The 19,224-nt window shown below is 57.2% G+C and overlaps 2 protein-coding genes across 4 annotated transcripts; both read right to left on the bottom strand.

Moving 5' to 3' along the window:
- Positions 1-662: 662 nt before the first annotated feature.
- DRC1 (dynein regulatory complex subunit 1) lies at positions 663-14,802 on the bottom strand. 3 transcript variants are annotated; one of them, XM_030037742.1, is made up of 17 exons: positions 14,667-14,802; positions 13,812-13,902; positions 13,141-13,253; positions 10,677-10,860; positions 9,917-10,054; positions 9,089-9,175; positions 8,218-8,340; positions 4,800-4,939; positions 4,337-4,471; positions 3,982-4,211; positions 3,459-3,592; positions 2,792-2,881; positions 2,277-2,363; positions 1,731-1,921; positions 1,183-1,326; positions 968-1,070; positions 663-837 (listed from the first exon to the last, which is right to left on the bottom strand). In XM_030037742.1, exons 1-17 carry the CDS (start codon positions 14,798-14,800, stop codon positions 721-723), a joined length of 2,241 nt encoding a protein of 746 aa, XP_029893602.1. In that variant the 5' UTR covers positions 14,801-14,802; the 3' UTR covers positions 663-720. The 3 variants fall into 3 exon arrangements, with proteins under 3 accessions (XP_029893602.1, XP_029893604.1, XP_029893603.1); XM_030037744.1 differs by lacking the exon at positions 1,731-1,921; XM_030037743.1 differs by lacking the exon at positions 4,337-4,471.
- Positions 14,803-16,352: 1,550 nt separating this feature from the next.
- Positions 16,353-19,224, bottom strand: LOC115351378. Its single transcript, XM_030038047.2, has 5 exons — positions 19,178-19,224; positions 18,841-18,892; positions 18,663-18,717; positions 17,129-18,156; positions 16,353-16,752 (listed from the first exon to the last, which is right to left on the bottom strand). Exons 1-4 carry the CDS (start codon positions 19,211-19,213, stop codon positions 17,148-17,150), a joined length of 1,152 nt encoding a protein of 383 aa, XP_029893907.2. The 5' UTR covers positions 19,214-19,224; the 3' UTR covers positions 16,353-16,752; positions 17,129-17,147.

The following is a 19,224-nucleotide window of genomic DNA, read 5'->3' as shown; positions in this document are numbered from 1 at the left end:
GGCACAGATACCCAGTGAGAAAAAAAAAAAAAACAACAATGGTGTTATTCTGCTCCGGTATGAGAAACTGCTCATGCTGTGTTAGCGTTAGGCAGGGGAGTCAAGGTTAAAGATAAAGCTGGCTAGGAAGCCTGTACTGGGAATGAGATATAACTGGTGTGAACCAGAGGAGTGGAAGGGAGGCATGGATGTGACATGGCCCTCCTGGAGATAACTCTGCCGGTAGCACCGCTTTGGGCTGGTATCACCCTGGAAATGCCTAATTTAGGTACAGATGTAGCAGCACTGGGACCGATGAGGGAAAAGTAATTGGGGGTGGGTTGTTTGGGAGGAGTACGGGGGGAGAAAAGGAGGTGGTGGGGCGGCAAAAGGAAAAGGGGGGAACAAGGTGTAAAGTCAGGTAAAGAAAGGTGGGCTTTCCTGAAGCCAGGATGCCTCGGGACAGCGGGGATGCTGACCTGCGGGAGGTGGAGGCTCCTGCCTGGCTTTGGCTCCACAGAGGGAAGGGAGGACACAGACCACACGGCTTTGCGGCATGAGTGGGGAAATGCTTTCCCACAGCGCCGTGAGTCCCCTGGATTGGGGGGATGCTCGGCTGCGGCTCCCCAGCATCTTCAGAGGCAAGAGGGTTGCTCCTTGCAGGCCACACGCACACTCACGGCTCAGGTTTGGGAATGGTTTATTAGTCCCTGCCAGAAAGCCCTGGCTCCAGACACAGCTTCAGCTTGGGGCAGAGAAAAGTTGTGCCCTGGCCCTGGGGACCCACTGCGCTTCCCCGGGGCAGGACAGGTTCAGGTCCATCCATTTCGTGGGAGGGGAGAGCAGCTTGCTGTTCACCTGTGGGGAGAAGCACCCTGAGCCTGGCACTGATGGGCTCCAGGCAGTGGCCCCCATATCTGGGACCTCTGCGTGGGGCACACGTGGTGGGATGTCCCCAGGCTGCAAGGGAGGAGGATGCCACACTCACCCCGGAGCTGATGTACTCCTCCAGCAGCAGGCACAGCTCCGAGTTCTGCTGCTGCAGGAGGGCCGCTTCGGCGAGCAGGCTGGCTCTCCGTGTGAGGATCTCGCTGGGCAAGAAGGGCAGAGGGTTGACGCGGCCAGTCGACGCCAGCCCCGCTGCGGTTCCCCCAGCCATGCCACCAGCCTGCCCTGTCCCCAACAGCACTGGCACGCACTCACTAATATTCCTCCAGTGCCACCGCCAGCGCATCCCACAGCTTCAACGTCGGCTCGGGGATAATGTGTGCCAGGGCTTCCCAGTACTCCCCGTCCTTGGAGCTGTCCCGTACCTGTAGCACCTCCTTTGCTGACCTGTCCTTCTCCCTGGGGGACAGAGAACAAAGCCCTGGGGCTCAGCTCTTCACGGGTGAGCAACAGCCCCGTACCCCTCAGCTGCACTGAGCACCATCGCCATCGTCACACAAATGAGCATGACCCCACGGCTGGTACCTGCCTGCCCCATGGCTTTGCTTCCCTCCCCGGGCTGCTGGTCATCTCCTGCCTGGTTGTCCCCAGCCATCCCTCGCTCAGGCACCGTCTGTACCCCCTTGCCATGGTGGGACCCTCCTCACCCCTCTGTAATCTTGCAGGGCAGGCAGAGGAAGCTCTTGCTCCAGCCAGGGCAATACAGTCACTCCCAGCCCTGGTTGCACACCCCCATAGCCCCCTCTGTGCCCCAGTCTGGCTCCCTCCCAGTGACAACAGCCCCACTCTGCCCTTGCTCCTACCTCAGCTTGTCAAAACCCCACACAAATGCTTTCAGGATCTTTAGGACATCATCAGCATGGATGTACACAGATGGAAGGGAGACCAGCAAGCTCCGAGGGGATTTGAGCTTGTTCCTCTGGGCACCGGATCCACCGTCCTCTCTGTCCTCAGCTAGATCCGTGACATCTTCTGCACCTGGGCTGCCCTGGCTCTGGAGGGGAGGCCAGCAAGCTGGGCAACGTGCCTTCCACCACCTCTTCCTCCCCAAGAGCCACCTTCCCTCTGGGAGCTTCCACCTGCCTGCACGCAGCCTTGTCCCTTGGCAAATTTAGGGAGCTGAGGCAAAAATTCACGTGCAAGAGGCTCTGTTCAGCCATGGCAGAAGAAGATTACAACCCCTCAGCCCTGGCATGTTCACCTCCCTTGTCCAGTCACAGGGAAACATTTCAGGGTCAACACGCTGGTCCCCCTCTCTGCCTTCCCTGGGTGTTCAGATGTTCTGCTCCCCCTTCCCTGGACCCCTGGCTCTGCTGGGCTCTCCCCACTGCTGTCCCTGGTGGTCCCACCTGGCTGACAGCCATCTCCTGGGCTTTGTACTTCAAGAAAAAATCCACCAGCTGGTACAGGTCATCCTCACTGTCGATCTCGAGGGCCTAGGGAGCAGAGGAACCAGGTTAGCGTCCCTCAAAGATGTCACAGGAGGGGGAGAGAAATGAAGAGCATTTCCCAGGAGCAGAGAGTGCCCCTCTGGCAATACCACGCAAGGCAGGAGTGGATGGTAAGAAGTGGTTAGTGTGGGACAGCTGGGGGTATCTGTGGATGGGAGAGTCTGAGAATGGGCTGGAGGGGCGCTGGAGATGTTGTTTAATTCATCAGCAGGATGGCCTTGAGCCGAGAAGTGTCTGGCCACAGTGCTTCACACCCTCCCGCCATGCTCCTCCTGCCCCAGAGCCCCCCCAGCAGCCCAGCCGGACCTCGCTGGGGCGGCTCAGTTCTGTGCCATACGGACATGGGGCAGAGAGCTTTCTCCGGTGACTGCCAGCCTTCCCTGCAGCCCCTGATGGGTCAAGCCACAACTCACCGCAAAGATGGAGTCGAGCTTCATGAGGGTACGCTCGTGCCTCCCCAGCGCCTGCAGGGACCTCAGCAGCTTGCTCTCAATGAGGAAACCCTTGGGAGACAGGCAGAGAAGAGGGTGCAGAGAAATAGCATCTCCATCCCTGCCCAGAAGCCAGCCCATGCCACGCTATGGCCGTGCCATCCTGCGACGGCGGGCTGAGCGGGGAGGGTGAGCAGCGTGAGGCTGGCAGGGCCAGGAGGCTCTGGAACAGCCAGCCAGCAGGCAGGGAAGGTAGAGTCATCAGCAGGGTGATGCCAAAAGGACGTCATGATCTGAAGCTCTTGTTGACTATCCCCAGAGGCAGGGAACAGCCTGGAGCATCAGACGCAGTAGGTTTGCCTGTGCTTATTCTGGCCTGGGGAGCTGTGGATTTGGGCAACGGGGCTGTGCCTGCCAATACCTTTTATTAGCATCATATATGTGCCACACACAGTGGAAAGACCTGGAGATCCTCTCCTGGCCTGTGGGGCAGCAATCTGACAACAGGCTGCTTGGCATAGCAAGGCAGTGCCATGCAGAAGCCTTCACCCCAACATGTGGAGCTCGGAAGAGATCCACCACCAGCCAGAGCAACCCCAGGACAGCATGCCTGCTCCCTGATCAAGGCATGTGCTACATTGTCACGCACCGACTCGTCACTGATGAGCTCCAGGATCCTCTTGGCAGTCTTCTTGGAGATATTTCGCAGGGGTGTGACTCTACTGCCCACTTCTTCCTTCTCCTTCTCTCTCCCTTCCTCCTCCTGTCCCCCAGAGCTGCTCTCTGAAACATGAAGAAGGCTAAGCAAAAGCCTTTGTGCTTTGAGTGTGCTCCTCAGGCTGTGCTCCCCAGTCACATCACTGCAGGAGTCATCAGGGAAATCACAATTGTTCCCCACAACCTGGAAAGCACCCCAAAGATCTTGGGACATGAGCTGGCTCTTGGTCGGCTTGTCTGGAACTGGGAGCACTGGGCAAAAGTACAGTGCAAAGATCCCCAAGCTGGCATGAATCAGCTTAGGGCTGGAGACAGCCCCTGCCTGGGCTTGCAACATCACCCCTGTAAGATCCCACCTTGCAATGGCAAGGACAGGAGTGACAGAAGGGGCTGTCATGGAGGAAGATGAGGGTCTCCCAGTGCCACAAGGATGACAAGAGCACTGGGCATCCCACCTGTCAGGACTGCTGCAGCCAGCTTGGTCGCCATCCTCTTCACCTTGTAATGCCCAAGGGGGCCAACGTTATTCAGGAACCAGTAACGAGGCTCTTCCCAGGGCAGTCCCAGTTGCTGAGTGTGAATGACACGATCTGCATCGAGGGCTTTCCGCATCAGCCCTTTGGCTTCCTCCTCGTTCATAAGCCAGACCTCCGTGAATTTCTCAGCGTCACTGATAGCAAAGTGCCTGTGCAGAAGGGAGATGGCCCATGGAAGGAGGCTCCGTGCCCCAAAACGATGAGTCAGCTTCCCCCGCACCTCACTTAGGTGCTCTGAGGCCTCATCATGGGTGGATGCCCACGCACACCCCACCTCATCCTCCTCTGCACCTCCTTGCACTGCCCCATGATGCGCTCGCAGTCGGCTGCCAGGCTGTGGTTCTCCTCTCTGAACTGCTTCTCTTGGTTAGCCAGTTTTGTTCTCAGGTTATTGAGCAAGCTGTGGAGCCTGGGGAGGGACAGCAAAGCTGGGCATCCCCAAAGAGGCACCTTCAGGCATACCCAGCTTGTATGAAGGCTTTGGGATTTGGGGCTGCTTATCTATTACTCAGTGCCAAGGCCTGACTGACCCTGGTGCAGCTGGCACAGGTTGGCCATGGCCAGCCTATTCAAAGTGCTCTGGGGATGGCCCTGCTCTGGGCTAACCCCTGCCCCTGCCCAGGGATGGGCTGGGACAGAGCTCGTTGGCCTGTTCTAGGTGATGGGCTCCACAAAAAATGGATATGGGAGGTAATGGCAGGTAAGGCAGAGCCCATCCTCCAGGGATGTTTTTTTACCGGTTGAGCTTCCTTTTCTGCTGGGATCTGATGATGGTGTTCTCCTCATCCTGTTTCCTAAGCACCTGAAGGTTGTACTCCAGCTTCTCCTGGTTCAGCTGATAGACAGCTTTCATCTGGTGGAGCTGCCTCTCCAGGTTCTGGCATTCCAAAAAACATGAAAACAAGCCGTGCCATGAGCAAAAGCCACACTGAAGCCTGGATCCTACTGATCCCGATCTCCAAACCCCATCTTTCCAAGCACATTTCCCCAGCTAATCCCTGGCCACATGGCATCACTCACGGGTGAGTGATGGAGATGCTAGTTGTCCATAAGTACATGCTGCGGGGCCAAGGCTGGGGAAGGGAGAAGGGACTGCATTTGTACCCAACTTTCACTCGGTGGGGCACTAATTTGGGCCTCTCTCCTCAGCCTAGCTGCTGATTTTCATGTGAGTTTTAGGAACTGCATGTCTCTGAATTAATCAAGAGGCTCAGAAGTTATTTGGCGAACTGAAGGAAGGGACACACAGGAAGACTGCCCGCACGAACTCCATGTCTTAAGGAAACCAGAACAAAACAAATACCGAAGCATTTGTGATGGCAGCATCTTGCTGCACAGCTTGGGGGATAGGAGAGAGGCAGCAAGTTCTCTCCTTTGCTCCACAGGTGCAATGGAGGAGACTTCTGCAATGGAGACATCTCTCTCAGCTTCCCAGCACCTCATTTGCTCGACAGCTGATGGAAAGGAAGAGCCACTTCCCAGGCTGATTGCCCAAGTCTCCTGGGGCTGCTGCTCTGGGCTGGGAGACATTACACCCTACCGATGAGCTGCTCTCTGCCAGCCCTACAGCTCATTTGGAAGTGAGCTCAGGGGGACACAGTGGCATGGAAACTCCAGGCGCAGGCAGTGTGACTGCATGGACGGGTGAGAGGTGGTGTCTGGGACTGGCATGGTTTAATTCATTAGTATAAGCGTTTTCCATGTGCAAAAGGAGGCAGAAATCTGATACTGAAAAAATCTCATAATCCAGTGCTTTACTTGGGAGACCTATAAAGACTTCTTCCATGACAAGAAGTGATTGGAATTAAGGTGCTGCATGGCCCCAGATTACAGCATCAGCTACAGGCTCAGTTGCGCACGGCAATCTGCACAGCAGACTCAGCAGGGTCTCCATCAGGGGCTCAGGCTTGCTCTCAGCCCAGCGGGATCTCTGAGGACAGGTAAAGAGCCCTGAGCTGTAGGCTAGAAGCAGGGAAGACACTGGTACCTGAGTTAGCTGGCTCAGAGCTCTTCTGGGTAGCCCTACGTACAACAGAGTGTACAAACAACCTGGGAAGACACTCAGAAGCAGTCCCACCTGGCTAGGATCAAAGCTTGACTGAAGAAAAGACAGAGGGAAATCCCAGCAGAGCCAAGGGACCTCCTCCTTGCAGCAGATGGAGGAAGACCATGGACCGAACCCTATATTTAAAATGCTGATTCCCATCTAGTGAAACTGGGAAGTACTCAATAGCCCCCAAACCACAGATTTCATTTTTAGGTCTTGGTTAAGCTCCTGTTTCAGAGATACCTCAGGACAGCGATATCACAGGTTAATCAGGAAAATAGGTGTTTCCAACTTCTCTTTTCTTATTCTCCCTGAACTGGAAGGGTAAAGTCTGTGCTACACAGAGTTACACCACTGCAGTGCTAAAGGGAACCAGGAGGACATCTACTTCATCCCCCTGCCCCACAGAGGGAACAAATTCACCAAATCAGCCCCAGCAAAAGTTGATTTCTGCTACTCCTAAAACCCTGCATCAAAGAGCAGCAAACCAAAGGCACAGTCAGTCTAGCTAACCATCAAGCAAGTCCTTGTCATTTCTAGGCTTTCCTGGCTTGAAATTTCAACCCTAAATCTGAATGCCAGTTTTAACCTTCCCTACCAAAACTCAACCCCACTATTTTTTCTTGCATCTACAGTGGACACAGAGAAGTCATTCTCCACCTCCATCATAGAGAATTGTGTATATTTGTAGACTTATCACCTCCCTACAGAAATCTCTTCCCTGATCTAAGCAGCCCCAGCCTTTCAACCTTTTCTTCATTTGTCTACTTGGTCTGTTCTAGGCTCTTTCCCCTGTTCCCAAGTATGTTGCCAAACCTGGACAAGGACACATAGGTATAAAGTAGAGAGGAATAATTACCTCCCCTGCCTTACAGATAAACCCTCCTACAACTACAGCTAAAGGCAGCAGGTGCATTTTTACAACAGCCCCACATCACTGTCTGTGAACCTTGATCTCCAGCATGCTGCTGTCTCCCTCCCCAAATGGCTCAGAGTCATCTGCAAACGTTACACACTCTGTGTCACCTTCCAGGTTATCAATATGACAGCGAAGAAACCGCAAAGTCAGGACTGCCCTCCCTGGACTTGCCTTTTCAGGCTGACAGGGACCTTGTAACAGTAATATTTCACTTGCAGTTGTGCAAAACCTTCTAGACATCGTCCCTAGCCTGTATTACCCTGAGCTTCCTAGAAGGACATCCCCTGGGACAAACAATGAGCCTTTCTAAAGTCCAAATGCAACTTGTCCTGTTTCTACCATGTAGCCCAGGAAACAACACACAACTAGCAGGGAAGGTGTCAGTGGCAGCAGGGCTTTCTGCTGAGCAGGAGGCTGAATAATGCTGGGCAAAGGCAAACCTGACAGCCCAGGAACAATGCCGGGGCTGCCGTCCAGGGGACTGGCAGGATTGCAGAGAGCCACAGATGTACTGCTTTGCTGCCACCGCTGCTCGCAGAGAATGCAGTGGATTAAAAGGTATCTGTATCTCAGGGAAGCCATGGCTATGAGGTTTGGATCTGCAGTGAGAGCCCGTGGTGCATGTTCAGCCAGTGGTGTGCCAGGGCTGTGCTCTTCCACTGCATGTCCTCCTACCTGAGTAAGTGCAAACTCATGACAGTTCTCACACCAGGTGGATTTCATGGGCATTAGAGAAATCATGGTCTATGGCTAGATGTCAGAGGAAAAAGCTCACACCTCCTAGGCCAAGACCCTGAAAAAGTTGGAAATTGGGTTGACCTGAAATGATCTGGTGTCAGGACACTCACACTGTTCAATCCTCCTATCAATCATGATGCCAGCAGTAGCAAATCCCTCGACATTTCTGAGGTGCTTCAGATGTCCTAGAGCTACAGTTCACGTGCTACAGACCTCTGAGAGCCAAGGGCAGATGAACACTGTGGTGTAGGACCCATGGAGAGGAGAGAACAACAGCTCCATCACCCTGTTGACACGGTGCTGGACTGTGCACACTAAAGAGCTGAGGTGACCAGATACCAGCTGCAGCTTTCATACCATCTAGATGCCCCACAATCAGCTACGCACAGAAAACCTCAGGGAGATCTGATCCACTGCCTCCCCACATGGCACACGCCAGCCTTTTTTGTACCTGCACATCGTTCTCCAGCTGGATCTTCATGCTGTTATACTCCTCCTCATCCTGCACCCGCAGCTGATTCAGCTGTTTCTCAAACTCTTCCACCTTCCTCATACGGGCGTGCAGGTATTCCAGCTACAGGCAAAAGGAGAATGTCATCCATCAGTGGTGATAGCTTCCTCCCGTGATCACAGCTACTTTGGCCAGCCCAAAGCAAGGTCATGCATGGATAATACCCCTGCAGAGCAGGCTGAAAAACTGCCCCTCTGCTCCCCACACTCCTGAGGAACCAGCTGCCTTCATGTACATGTGTACAGCCAGGCAGCCCAGAGCTGGAGAGCAGCACTGGTCCTGGCAGCCTTTGGACCCTCACTACAAGAAAGACATTGAGGTGCTGGAGCCTGTCCAAAGAAGGGCAACGAAGCTGGTGAGGGGCCTGGAGTACAAGTCTCATGAGGAGCAGCTGAGGAACTGGGGTTGTTAACCTGGAGAAAAGGGGGCTGAGGGGAGACCTTATCGCTCTCTACAACTACCTGAAAGGAGGTTGTAGCAAGGTGGGGGGGGTCAGTCTCTTCTCCCAAGTAACAAGTGATAGGACAAGAGGAAAGGGCCTCAAATTGCACCAGGAGAGGTTTAGATTGGATATTAGGAAAAATTTCTTCACTGAAAGGATTGTCAAGCACTGGAACAGGCTGCCCAGGGAAGTGGTTGAGTCACCAGCCCTGGAGGCATTTAAGAGACGTGTAGATGTGGTGCTTAGGGACATGGTTTAGTGGTGGACTTGGCAGTGCTAGGTTAACGGTTGGACTCAATGGTCTTAAGGGTCTATTCCAACCTAAATGATTCTATGAGTCTACGATTCTAAATCTCACATGGACCTTACCTCCTGCGTGTTGTGGGCCTGGATGGCTTCCTCCCATTTCTTCCTGTTGTTGTCCAGCAGCTCTCGCCGTTCAAGCTCAAAAGCTTTCTGTGAAGGAGACAGAGCCCTTCACCATCATGTTGGCACCACTAGTTGCCAACCTTACACTGGCCAAGGCTAGCAGCCTCCAGGAGAGGATCAGCTGCAGACTGGTGCCACTGTCCAATGAACACATACTGTTCCCTCCTCTCCATGCCAGGACCCCGCTGGCAGAGACCTCACACTGCAACCCAACAGGGACTGCTGCTATCAGCCACCCAGAGCTGGGAGGGATGCTCTGGGTGGTGGGTAGCTCTGCGAGTTGACTGGAAATCATTGCTTGACGATCAGCAGTGGAGCTTGGTCAGACAGCCACCTGATTTCACCTTACAAGACATTTAATGGGGAGAGATGCCCTCACTCAGCAACAAATGCAGGTTTGATCCGCGAGGTGGGACTTGGTGCTCTGCAGAGGGTAAGGCTAAAGAACCACAGTGGTCCTTTCTGGCTTTTAGAGATGAATAATCAGCCATCAAGCAGCAACAGCTTTCACATGCCACCGAGTTGCTCTGCACTGAACCACAGTCATTCACAGCACAGAACAAACCAGCCCCTCAGCACTCAGCACCATTCAGTGCTCCTGCTTGGCTGGATTTCAGCCTCATTCACCAAGACATCAGCCCTGCTGCTCTGGACAGTAGTCAACCCAGCCAGCGCAATGAGCCTGAGGCTTTTTTGCCATAGATATGGAGAAGCAAGTGGCTGCAGGTTTTCTCACTGGACTCTTCCTTCACCATGTGAACTGGCTACCTCAATCTGCAGGAGTTCATGACGGTAATTTTTCAGCATGAGCCTGATCTGTTCTTCCATTCTCTCCAAAAGCAAGTGAATATCATCCGACTGCTTCTTAATGGCCCACACGTATTGTTCATCTTTGTTTTTCAGCTCCTGGAGGAGGAGAGCAGATGCTGAAATCAGAGAGAAGTATTTGACCAGGAGTCCTCAGGGGCTAAGTGAGATGGTAAGACCCAGACACTGCCTTTTCAAAGGAGAAGAGGAGTTGAGAACAAAGAGCCAAAGTCAAGGGGTAGTTAGGAGGGAAGATGGGAGGAGAGACAGATCATCGCTGCCAAAAGGTGCAGGTAAGATGGAGTGGGAGGTGACATGCTGTGCCTGCAGACACACCACTCCTTCTCTGGGGGCCAGGGAACCTGCTATGGGGAAGGCTTTCTTCTCTCTACAAAAACACTCCCCCTCTCTGCTCATTTGCCTTTTTTTTACGGTGCAGTCTGGGACCTGCCAGTTTGTCTTACTGCTGCCAGTGTCCTGTGTGTCTTGTCCTTGTACACTGAACAGTGCCAGGACACCCGATCTCATCATCCACATTGGGATGCTGGCACTGCAACTTCTGGCACAGTTTTGACCCAGACCAACTGACACTACACAGATCCCTGCCATGTACTGGTGAATTGAAGAGCAAGACAGGGATGGCCACTGCTTTAGAACAGCATTCTCCAGAGCTTAAAACCCCCCATTCTCCTCAGTTGTCCCTGCCTGGTCCCCACACTACCTGCTGCAGTTCACCAATGAGCTTGTTCTTCTCCTCCAGAAGCAGCGCACACTGCTGCTGCTGTTGGTTCAGCAGCTGCCACAGCTCCTGTGGGATTGTCATCTCCTTGGCCAAGGCCCACTTGGAGGTGATCTCCTCAAACTTGTATGTGCTAGACTTGGCTTCATTCTCCAGCTTCTCCACCCTGCAGGCAGTAAGGAGCACACGGCAAACAGGGAGCTGGTGCAGGGCAGCAAGTTCTTCAGATGTGGTTCAGTGGCCCATGCTGCAGGAGCACTTTCCTGCATAACCCAGTTTGAATTCTAAGTGGCATCAAGATATCAGTGGAACAGTAGCTTTCTTGCAAGTGCTTGTTAGAGCATCAGACAAGGGCAGAGCTGGCATCCTGCAGTCCCTTCTCTTCAGACAGGCATTTCCCCAGCTCTGCCCTTCCCCAGTGCTCTAACAACCGCTTACCTGGAGGAGAAAAGACTAAAGAGCTCAGCTCAAGCAGCAGTCACCTTCGCATGGAGCACTAGTTCTTCTGCCAAGCGAGCTGTCTCTGGGCAAGAGGTGATGTACAAGCAGTGCCAAACAGCCTCCCAGCTACATCTAGACTTGGTAGTCAAACTGTCCAGAGACCATACTCCAGCTAAAGCCAAATGGCACTGAACAGCTGACATCCATATTACAAAAGTCTTTCCTTTTCCAAACAGAGGCACCATCCAACGTGCTCTGGGGATGGCTCTTGGGTCAGGCTGAACGGTGGCCACCACCTTTGCCAACCCCAAACCTGCTCTACGGGCAGTTGCTGGACACACCACTCGGTTCCTTAATGAGATTCGCACTGGGAATCCCACTGAGCAAGGGACACACATCCTGCTACAGCCAGCCTCCCATAAACTGTTCCTACAGTGCCCTCCAAAGGCAGTAGGAGCAAAAACTCAGTGTTTCCTAGCTGGTCTCGGAATCCTGGGGCCAGGGCTGAAAGAGCCAGTCCCTTGGAGACTGCCCAGCTCCGCTGGTGAAGCAGGACAGATTTGCCCAGGAAGGCATACAGAGAGGATCAGAGAATAACCGAGGCTGGAAGGGCTTCGGGAAATCTCTGGCTCCTGGTCACAGCAGGATTAACTTCAACGTCAGAGCAGGTTGTGCAGGGCCCTGTCCAGGCATGTGCTGAGTATCTCCACGGAGGATCTCTACACCACCAGGGGCTCCTGACCCAGCATCTGACCATTCTCACTGCAAAGACCTTAATACCCAATTTCTCAAATTAGCAGAGCCTCACGTTCTTCCCACTCCTCACACATAGCCTGATGTGGCTGTCCCCACACATTCCCATAGTATGGATAATAACTACTCCTATCTCTGTGACTGGAGGGAAACCTCTGGAAACAGGCCATTTACTGAGCCACCTCTTAGCCCAAGGTGGCACATTCTTTACCACGGTGTCACCTCCAGGTTCAGGAGAGCTGCTCAGCAAGCCAGAAGCAAGGGCAGCTGCACCTGTGCTTCTCAAGCAAGAAGACCACAAGTATACGTGGTACAGGCTCCTGGTGAAAAGTTGAGAACAAGCTGCGTTTCTCACACTCTGGAGCTCAAGATGTGATGGGTCTGGAGGAGATTGGTAACCAGACAGTCCATAGTACTGCAGTGCCACCTGGGGAAGCCACCAGCCTTGACCTTGTCCAGGTTTTGGCTGGGACAGAGTTAATTTTCTTCCTAGTAGCTGGTACAGTGTGTTTTGGATTTAGTGTGAGCATAATGTTGATAATACACTGATGTTTTAGTTGTTGCTAAGTAGCGCATATCCTAAGTTAAAGATTTTTCAGTTTCCCATGCTCTGCCAGCAAGCAGGTGTACAAGAAGCTGGGAGGGAGCATGGCCCGGACAGCTGACCCGAACTTGCCAAAGGGATATTCCATACCATAGGACGTCATGCTCAGTACATAAACTAGGGGGAGTTGGCTGATAGGGGCGGATCGCTGCTTGGGCATCAGTCAGTGGGTGGTGAGCAATTGCATTGTGCATCACTTGTCTTTTCTTGGGGTTTATTTCCTTTTTTTTTAATTATTATATTCCTTTCCATTACTAACATTATTTTTTATTATTATTATTGTTAGATTATATTTTATTTTACTTTAGTTATTAAATTGTTCTCATCTCAACCCACAAGTTACTTTTTTTTTGGATTCTCCTCCCCATCTCACTGTGTGGGGGGGAGTGAGCAAGCAGCTGCGTGGTGTGCCTAGTTGCTGCCTGGGGTTAAACCACAACAACCTGCAGAGCTCTATAGAGATCCAGCTGTGGCAGGTGGGACCCGGAGGTTCTTTGTTTGCCTAAATTTTCCTTTTGAACATAAATTCAGTGTAGCCCTAACTGCTAAGCGTTCCTGGATGACCAGCATTAGGATGTCCTCAGAAAGCTGCACCAACATCTGCACTGCTCCTTCCCAGCAGCACAGACCCACTGTGCAGTCTCTTACCTCTGTAGCTTCAGCTCTGCCTCCTCTGCCCTCCTTTGCGTTTCTCTCAAGTCAGCAGCCACCTGGATATTTGTCACCATCTGCGTGCCATCAAAAAGCAGCTTGGCCAGCCTCTGTGAAGGAGGTGGTACACATCTCATACCCAGAGACTTGAGCTCTGGAAGGAGGGATACTGCAGCAACTCTTGCTATGCCTGCCCACAGTCTGGCTGCTATCCCTATGCCGAGGTGCCTATGTGGACCTATAAGCCCTGTCCTCCCATGCTATGGCAAGATTGAGGAGCACTGCATGGACCTTAATGCACCCGTGGGTCCTCCCTCTCCTTGGAAAGCCCTGCAGGCCATCAGCACCAAGAGGAATGTGCTCAGAGCACCTTCTTGGTTTGCTTCCCCTGCATGTGCGGATGGGGCTAGGTGTCTGAGCTGGGGTTTGGATGCACAGCGTCAGTCCCAGATCCTTCCAATCCATGGGCTGCTTGTCACAGGGAAATCATATCCCCAGGATCTGGCCCAAGAATCACTCCCCACTCAGTCCTGAGGAGTTTCTGTCCCTGCTTCTTCTCACATAAATGCTGCTCTGTGACACTAAGCACCGCCCAAAGCTAAAAGGAGGGTAAAGCCAAATGCCTAGAGGTCAGGGACCCGGAGGACCTTCCTGTCCTACTGCCGCACCTGCCTGCTCTCCTCAATCTGCTTGTGGCTCCTTCTCTGCTCTTCCTCCACCTGAGCCACCTTCAGCTCCGCATCTTCTCCAAGGGCCTCCCTGGGCAGAAAAGGGGAAAAGACAGAACATTTTACAAGACACCATCTTTCTAATGCTCGGAGATGGCCTTGGATCTGGGATCCCAGCCCAGACCACACGGTTCAGCACAACACACTTTGCTCTCTCTTCCCCTCAGCACGTTTAGTCCCAGGTCAGGAGGTCCCCACAGTTGCAGAAAAGAGATAGGAAAGGGTAGGACAGCCTCCTCGAGGGAAAATGGGGTCCAGGCTTCCCTTTCTGGAGCTGGGAGTGCAGCCCAGGCCTGGTTACTGCTGCAGCACAGGGCTGGGGGGCTCAGCCCTTGTTTGCTTCCCAAGGGGAAGAGGGCAGAGGCTGTCTGGGGGCAGCCCTTGGGTGGGGTGGCTGCGGGGGACCCTTGCCTGGCCAAGAAGACAGCCCGCTTCTGTCTGGAGGCATTTCAGTATTAGCACCGACCCCATGCTAGTTCCTTGGGACCCTTAGTGTAACCTAAAGGGAACGCTCTGGGATCAGGAAGGAGAAAACAGGAGAAAAAAGGGTGAGGGAGGGGTGGTTTGAGGGTGGGGACGTCCACCCCGGTGCCAGTTCGGGGAAGAGGAAACCCTCCCAGTTCGGGGAAGAGGAAACCCCCTGTGACCAGACGCGGGGCCTGGGGAGGAGGTGCGCGACTTGGCGCCGGCTGGGAGCAGGGAAGGGGCCCGGGCCCAGCTCGGGTTGAGGGGGAGCCGGCTGGGGGTGCAGGCCGCCACAACCGGGGCGCTGGCGGACGAGCCCCCGTCTCTCACCGGCGCTTGGCATCGAGGCGGGCGGCGAGGCGGCGGCGGCGGGCGGCGATTCGCTCCTGGGGGCCGGGGCCGGGGTCGCTGAGGGCCGGGGCCGGGGCCCGCCAGCCCGCCGCCGCCGCCGCCGCCGCCGCCATCGCGCCCGCTCCCCGCCTCAGGCAGCCCCGTCTGGCGCGGAGGAGGCGGCGACCGCGCATGCGCGCCGCGCGGCTGCGGCGTCCCGGCGCCGCCTAGCAACGCCGGCGGAGCGCATGCGCGCCGCCGCGTGCCGCTCTCCCCCGCCCCGGCAAACGGCACGGCTGCGCATGCGCGCCGCGGCTTCCCGCCCACCCGAGCGGCGCCCGTTCCTGCGCGTGCCCCCTGAGGCAACTGCCCTGAGGCGGGAGAGGGGGGAGCGGGGACTTGATCCCAAGGGAAGGAGCGAAAAAGGGGGAGAAAGGGCGAATTATTGGGCTGAAAAACGTCCGCGGGGGCGCTCTGAGGCATTGCTGGGGCTCTGTGTCCTCTGCGCTGCACCGCTGGTCCTGGCTGGGTCGGCAGACCCCCCTGTCAGCCACCACAGGGCTCCTCACAGGGGCCCGGCTGAAGGTGGCAGGACCTCTGGAGGTGGCCCGGTCCGAGCCCCTGCTCAAGCAGGGCCACCCTCAGCCGCTTGTCCCGGGCCACATCCAGACTGCTTTTGACTTGTCTCCAAAGGCGGAGGCTCCACAACCTCCTTGGGCAGCCCTCCCAGTAAAAAAAGCGTTCCCTCCTGTTCGGCGGCACCCTCCCGCGTCTGAGTGCCTGCCCGTGGCCGCTGGGACCGCTGAAAAGAGCCTGGCTCCGTCCTCTTTGCACCCTCCCTTCAGTAGGCGCACATTTTTCCTCAGTCCCCCCCAGGAGGTGGGAAGGAGGGATCGCGCCAGCTGGAGCTTCCCAAAAGTCCCCGTTCCCCAGAGCTGCAGGTGCAGGGACAAAGCACGGGTGACTTCTCAGCAGAAGACAGCGCTCCCTGCCTCCACCCCGTGAGCGGGAAGATGGCAGCAAGTTGCAGCATCTCCCCTCAGCTATTCCTCCCCCTGTGAACCCCATGCCCAGCAACCCCGCTGTGCCAGGCACGTCTCCCCTCCGCCAGTCTGGGTGCCGATCCCCAGAAGAGCCCAGGAGGGCCCGGTTGCTGGTGGCGGGCATTTGGACTGGGAAAATGGGGGTGCCCTGTGCACTGCACCCTTCTTCTCCTGCAGCCTTCCAGGGGACATCTCCCTGCTGCTGCTGCTGCTGCTGCTGCTGCTGCTGGGCCTCCTCTTTTGCATTCCTCCTCTGTGGGTCCCCTTCGTGGCTTTAGTCCCAGAGAAATGGGGCTGGAGGATGGCGTCGATCCCGAGGCTGTGCATCCCTCACCGGGGCACCCAGGCTGGGAGTCTCAGAGCCCTCCCAGGGAGCTCAGCCCCCGGCCCCAGGGGAAAGGGAGGGAGAGCTGGGGCCGGGGCCATGGGAGCGCTCCCGAAAGGAAAGGCTCGTTGGAGGGACTTCAGGAACAAGGGTGAAGCAGGGACCTGGGATGGATCAGCTGGGGCTGTGCCAGCCCCGCATAGGGTGGGGACGAGTCACAGAGCGGCCCCAATGTCCGTCTCCCTTGCCAGCACTGTCCCTGACACCCTACCCTACCCCCATTCATGCAATAACGGAAGAGCTCTCGGGGGTGTTTTAAGGATGCTACTCTTTTAATCGGTCAATAAAAGTTGGGTTTCCCTGATGGCTTCTCCGCAGAGGCCTCGCGTTAGTGGGGAGACCGCGTGTCGCTGGCTGCTTCTCAAGACGAGCCCCTTCCTCCTGCCCTCCGTCTTCCCCGCGGCTTCCCAGTGGCAGCCTCTCTTCCCGCTGCCTCTCCCCAGTGTCCGTGCCCTGGCCGGCAGCCTGGTCCCTCAGCTGCACGGGGAGCAGAGCAGGCATGGCCCTGCCTTCCCCTCTGGGCAGGACGGCAGCAGGCAGACAGCGATGTCTCGGGGACGACGGGGACCGAGAGGGGCTGCTGCTGGGCAGGGAAGCCCCAGTCACTTCTCCCCATCGGCTGGGGTTCTGCCCAGCGGGTAGTCTCTTCTGGCCTGCCCTAGAAGACAGAACGGGGGTGAGGAGGGACCCCAGGGCTCCAAACGGGGTCTCTGGGCGAAGGGGCATCCCCGGCATTAACCCTTGCCCTCCGCAAGCCCCGCAGGATACCCACCTCCCCCGGCCTCTTTCCGGCTCTGAGCCGGACCCTGCCTCTCCGCGTGCTTTCCTTCCCAGCGGTGTCCGCACCAAACCTCAGCGAGAGGCCATCGCCTCTCTCACCGCCGCCCCCGCGCTCCCACACCACGCGACCTCGTCCCACAGAAACGCCCTCCTGAACAGCACAGCTTCCACGGCTGCACAAGACAGCCCACACCCGTCCCCGTCCTCGTCCTCCCGTCCTGCGCTCTCCCTGCCCACGCTCCTCCCCGTCCCACCTTTTCTTGCCGGTGCTCCTCATGCCTCCATCGCCATGGCGTGGAAGAGCGCGTTGACCTGAAACCGGAGGTGGAACGGCAGCCGCGGGTCCCCTTCCGTGGTGCCCTTGGGCGCCAAGCTCCCTCGCACGCTGCTCTTCACTTGGCACCAGGACTGCCGGATGCGCTGCAGCCTGACCCCCTGCTGCAGGCCCTTGTAGCCCACCAAGGGCAGGGGCTCCAGCCCGACTCTCCGCAGCCGGTCCAGGGCTCCGGGAGGGGGAGGCTGTGCCCACGGGGGCAGGGGCCACATGGGGACCACGGCGGGGACAGAATCCCACGGCCCGGCTGGCCGCAGGTCGGCACGGCTGGTATCGCTGCATTTCGCCCCGGTCTGCCTCGCGTCCTGCCTGCCCGGCCTCATCTGTCCCGCTGGTGCTCCCGGGGACCCGGGCACGGGGAACGATGCCCGCGAGCCCTTGCCGTCCCCGGGGCTCCTGGGCAGAGGCGCGTTGCACTCCTCGCAGCACCTCTCAGGGGCGATTTTGGGGAGCCGCCGGGTTATCTCCCACACGTAGACCGGCTCCCCGCTGATGGCCAGCTCAAAGCCCAGCACCAGTTCCAGCTGGAGGTCCTCCTCGTGCACCAGCATGTCCACAGCGCAGAGGGTGACGGCCAGCGTGGGCAGGTCCTGTTCTGCCGCGGGCTGGCTGCAGTGCGGGCAGCTGCCGGTGAGGCATCGACGGCACTGCAGGCAGACGGGATATTCTTCCCACGTGGCTCCGCACAGGACTGGAGCGCTGCTATCCTGAGCTATGTTCAGCTTTCCCAGCAGGTTGCGGCAGATTTGGGTGATGTTCAGGGACTCCATCAGGGATCTGGCGAGCTCCTCCATGTTGGCGACGGAGGGCTGCCTTCCTGAGCTGCTGGCAGCACTGGAATTTCCACGTCGACGCACGTCTCTGGTCTCCGAGGGGAGCTCCCTTGCAGAGGCTGCTTCCCTCCCATAGCCGCTTTCCCACCATTCTCCTCCATGGGGCTTCCCCGACCTGTGGGGGGACATACCGGCGGGACTGTGGGGGCTGCTGTGGGACAGGACCCACCCGGCTCCCTCTCTCTGCCTTCTCCTGGGGGATCTCCCAGCTGCCCGCAGCCAGCCCTGCCAGCTCTGGGGTGCTGGGGGTGAAGCTGGGGTCTCGGGAACATGGGGCAAGCCCAGGCCAGGGGCTGAGGACAGAGAGCGGTGCCGGGGCCACCGGTGGGCTCTGTGGGACGGGGTGCGGCGGGTGTCAGCAGAGGGCATTGGCCTGGAAACCTGCCCTCCCCGAGCCGTCCCTCCCTTCCCTCGCCCCTCGAGCCCTTTCCCTTCCTCGGCTTCCTCGGGGATCGGGGCTGAGCCCGGGCCCTGGCTCTCTGCTGGATCCTGCTCTCGCCCACCCGCAGCCTCCCGGGGGCAACGGGGCAGCTGCACAGCGCAGCGGGACCCACCAGTGGGGTTGCCCAGCCAGGGGCTCCCGGAGGGGGCTGCCCCCCCGAAGGGAAGCGCTCCGCTTACCTTGCCTTCAGGCTCTCGGTAGAGCCCTCCACGCCTTCCCAGGGGACAGAAGATCCTGGGGGGAGAGGCAGAGGGAGAGTGAGCGAGGGCAGCCGTCTCTCGCGGGGTGCAACGAACGGCGTCTCTCGGCCGGGAGCCGCTGCGGAGCCCGGCGCAGCTCTGGGACAGGGCTGCTCACCTATCGGGTCCTTCCTCCTGCTGCTGCGACGTCTCTTCCCCGCAGAGGTCCCCTGCCCCCAGAAAGCAAGCCCCCGGTTAGCGTGAGGTGTCTCCCCTCCCCTGCCCGGCAGACGAGGACCCTGGGAAGGGTAACCGGAGTTTCAGGGACAGGAGCGTCCCTGGCCCCGAGCCCGGTGCCCGAGCGGAGGTGGCTCGGTGGCTGCGGAGCAGGGGCCTGCCTGGGTGGGCAATGGCCGCTGTTCACCGCTCCCTCCCAAAAACCCCGGGGATGGGCTCTGCCCCGGGCTAGCCCCTGCCCAGGGAGCGTTTGGGGCGATGCCAAGACGGACGCCTACCTTGACCTTGGCCTTGATGTTGGGCCACCAGGTCATGAAGATGCCCA

The sequence above is a fragment of the Aquila chrysaetos genome, chromosome 15, assembly GCF_900496995.4.
Source record: "Aquila chrysaetos chrysaetos chromosome 15, bAquChr1.4, whole genome shotgun sequence".
NCBI lineage: Eukaryota > Metazoa > Chordata > Aves > Accipitriformes > Accipitridae > Aquila > Aquila chrysaetos.
This window is presented reverse-complemented; position numbering and strand designations above follow the sequence as displayed.

Coding starts and splice junctions, on each gene's coding strand:
- DRC1 (XM_030037742.1), bottom strand. CDS start 14,800: ATGGCGGCGGCGGCGGCGGCGGCGGCGGGCTGGCGGGCCCCGGCCCCG. Junction 10,861..13,140: donor GCAGAGCTGAAGCTACAGAG/GTAAGAGACTGC, acceptor TACTGCCTGCAG/GGTGGAGAAGCTGGAGAATG. Junction 9,176..9,916: donor ATGAACTCCTGCAGATTGAG/GTAGCCAGTTCA, acceptor TCTCCTTCACAG/AAAGCTTTTGAGCTTGAACG.
- LOC115351378 (XM_030038047.2), bottom strand. CDS start 19,213: ATGACCTGGTGGCCCAACATCAAGGCCAAGGTCAAG. Junction 18,718..18,840: donor CAGGAGGAAGGACCCGATAG/GTGAGCAGCCCT, acceptor CTCTCCCCCCAG/GATCTTCTGTCCCCTGGGAA. Junction 18,157..18,662: donor ACCGAGAGCCTGAAGGCAAG/GTAAGCGGAGCG, acceptor GTCCCCCCACAG/GTCGGGGAAGCCCCATGGAG.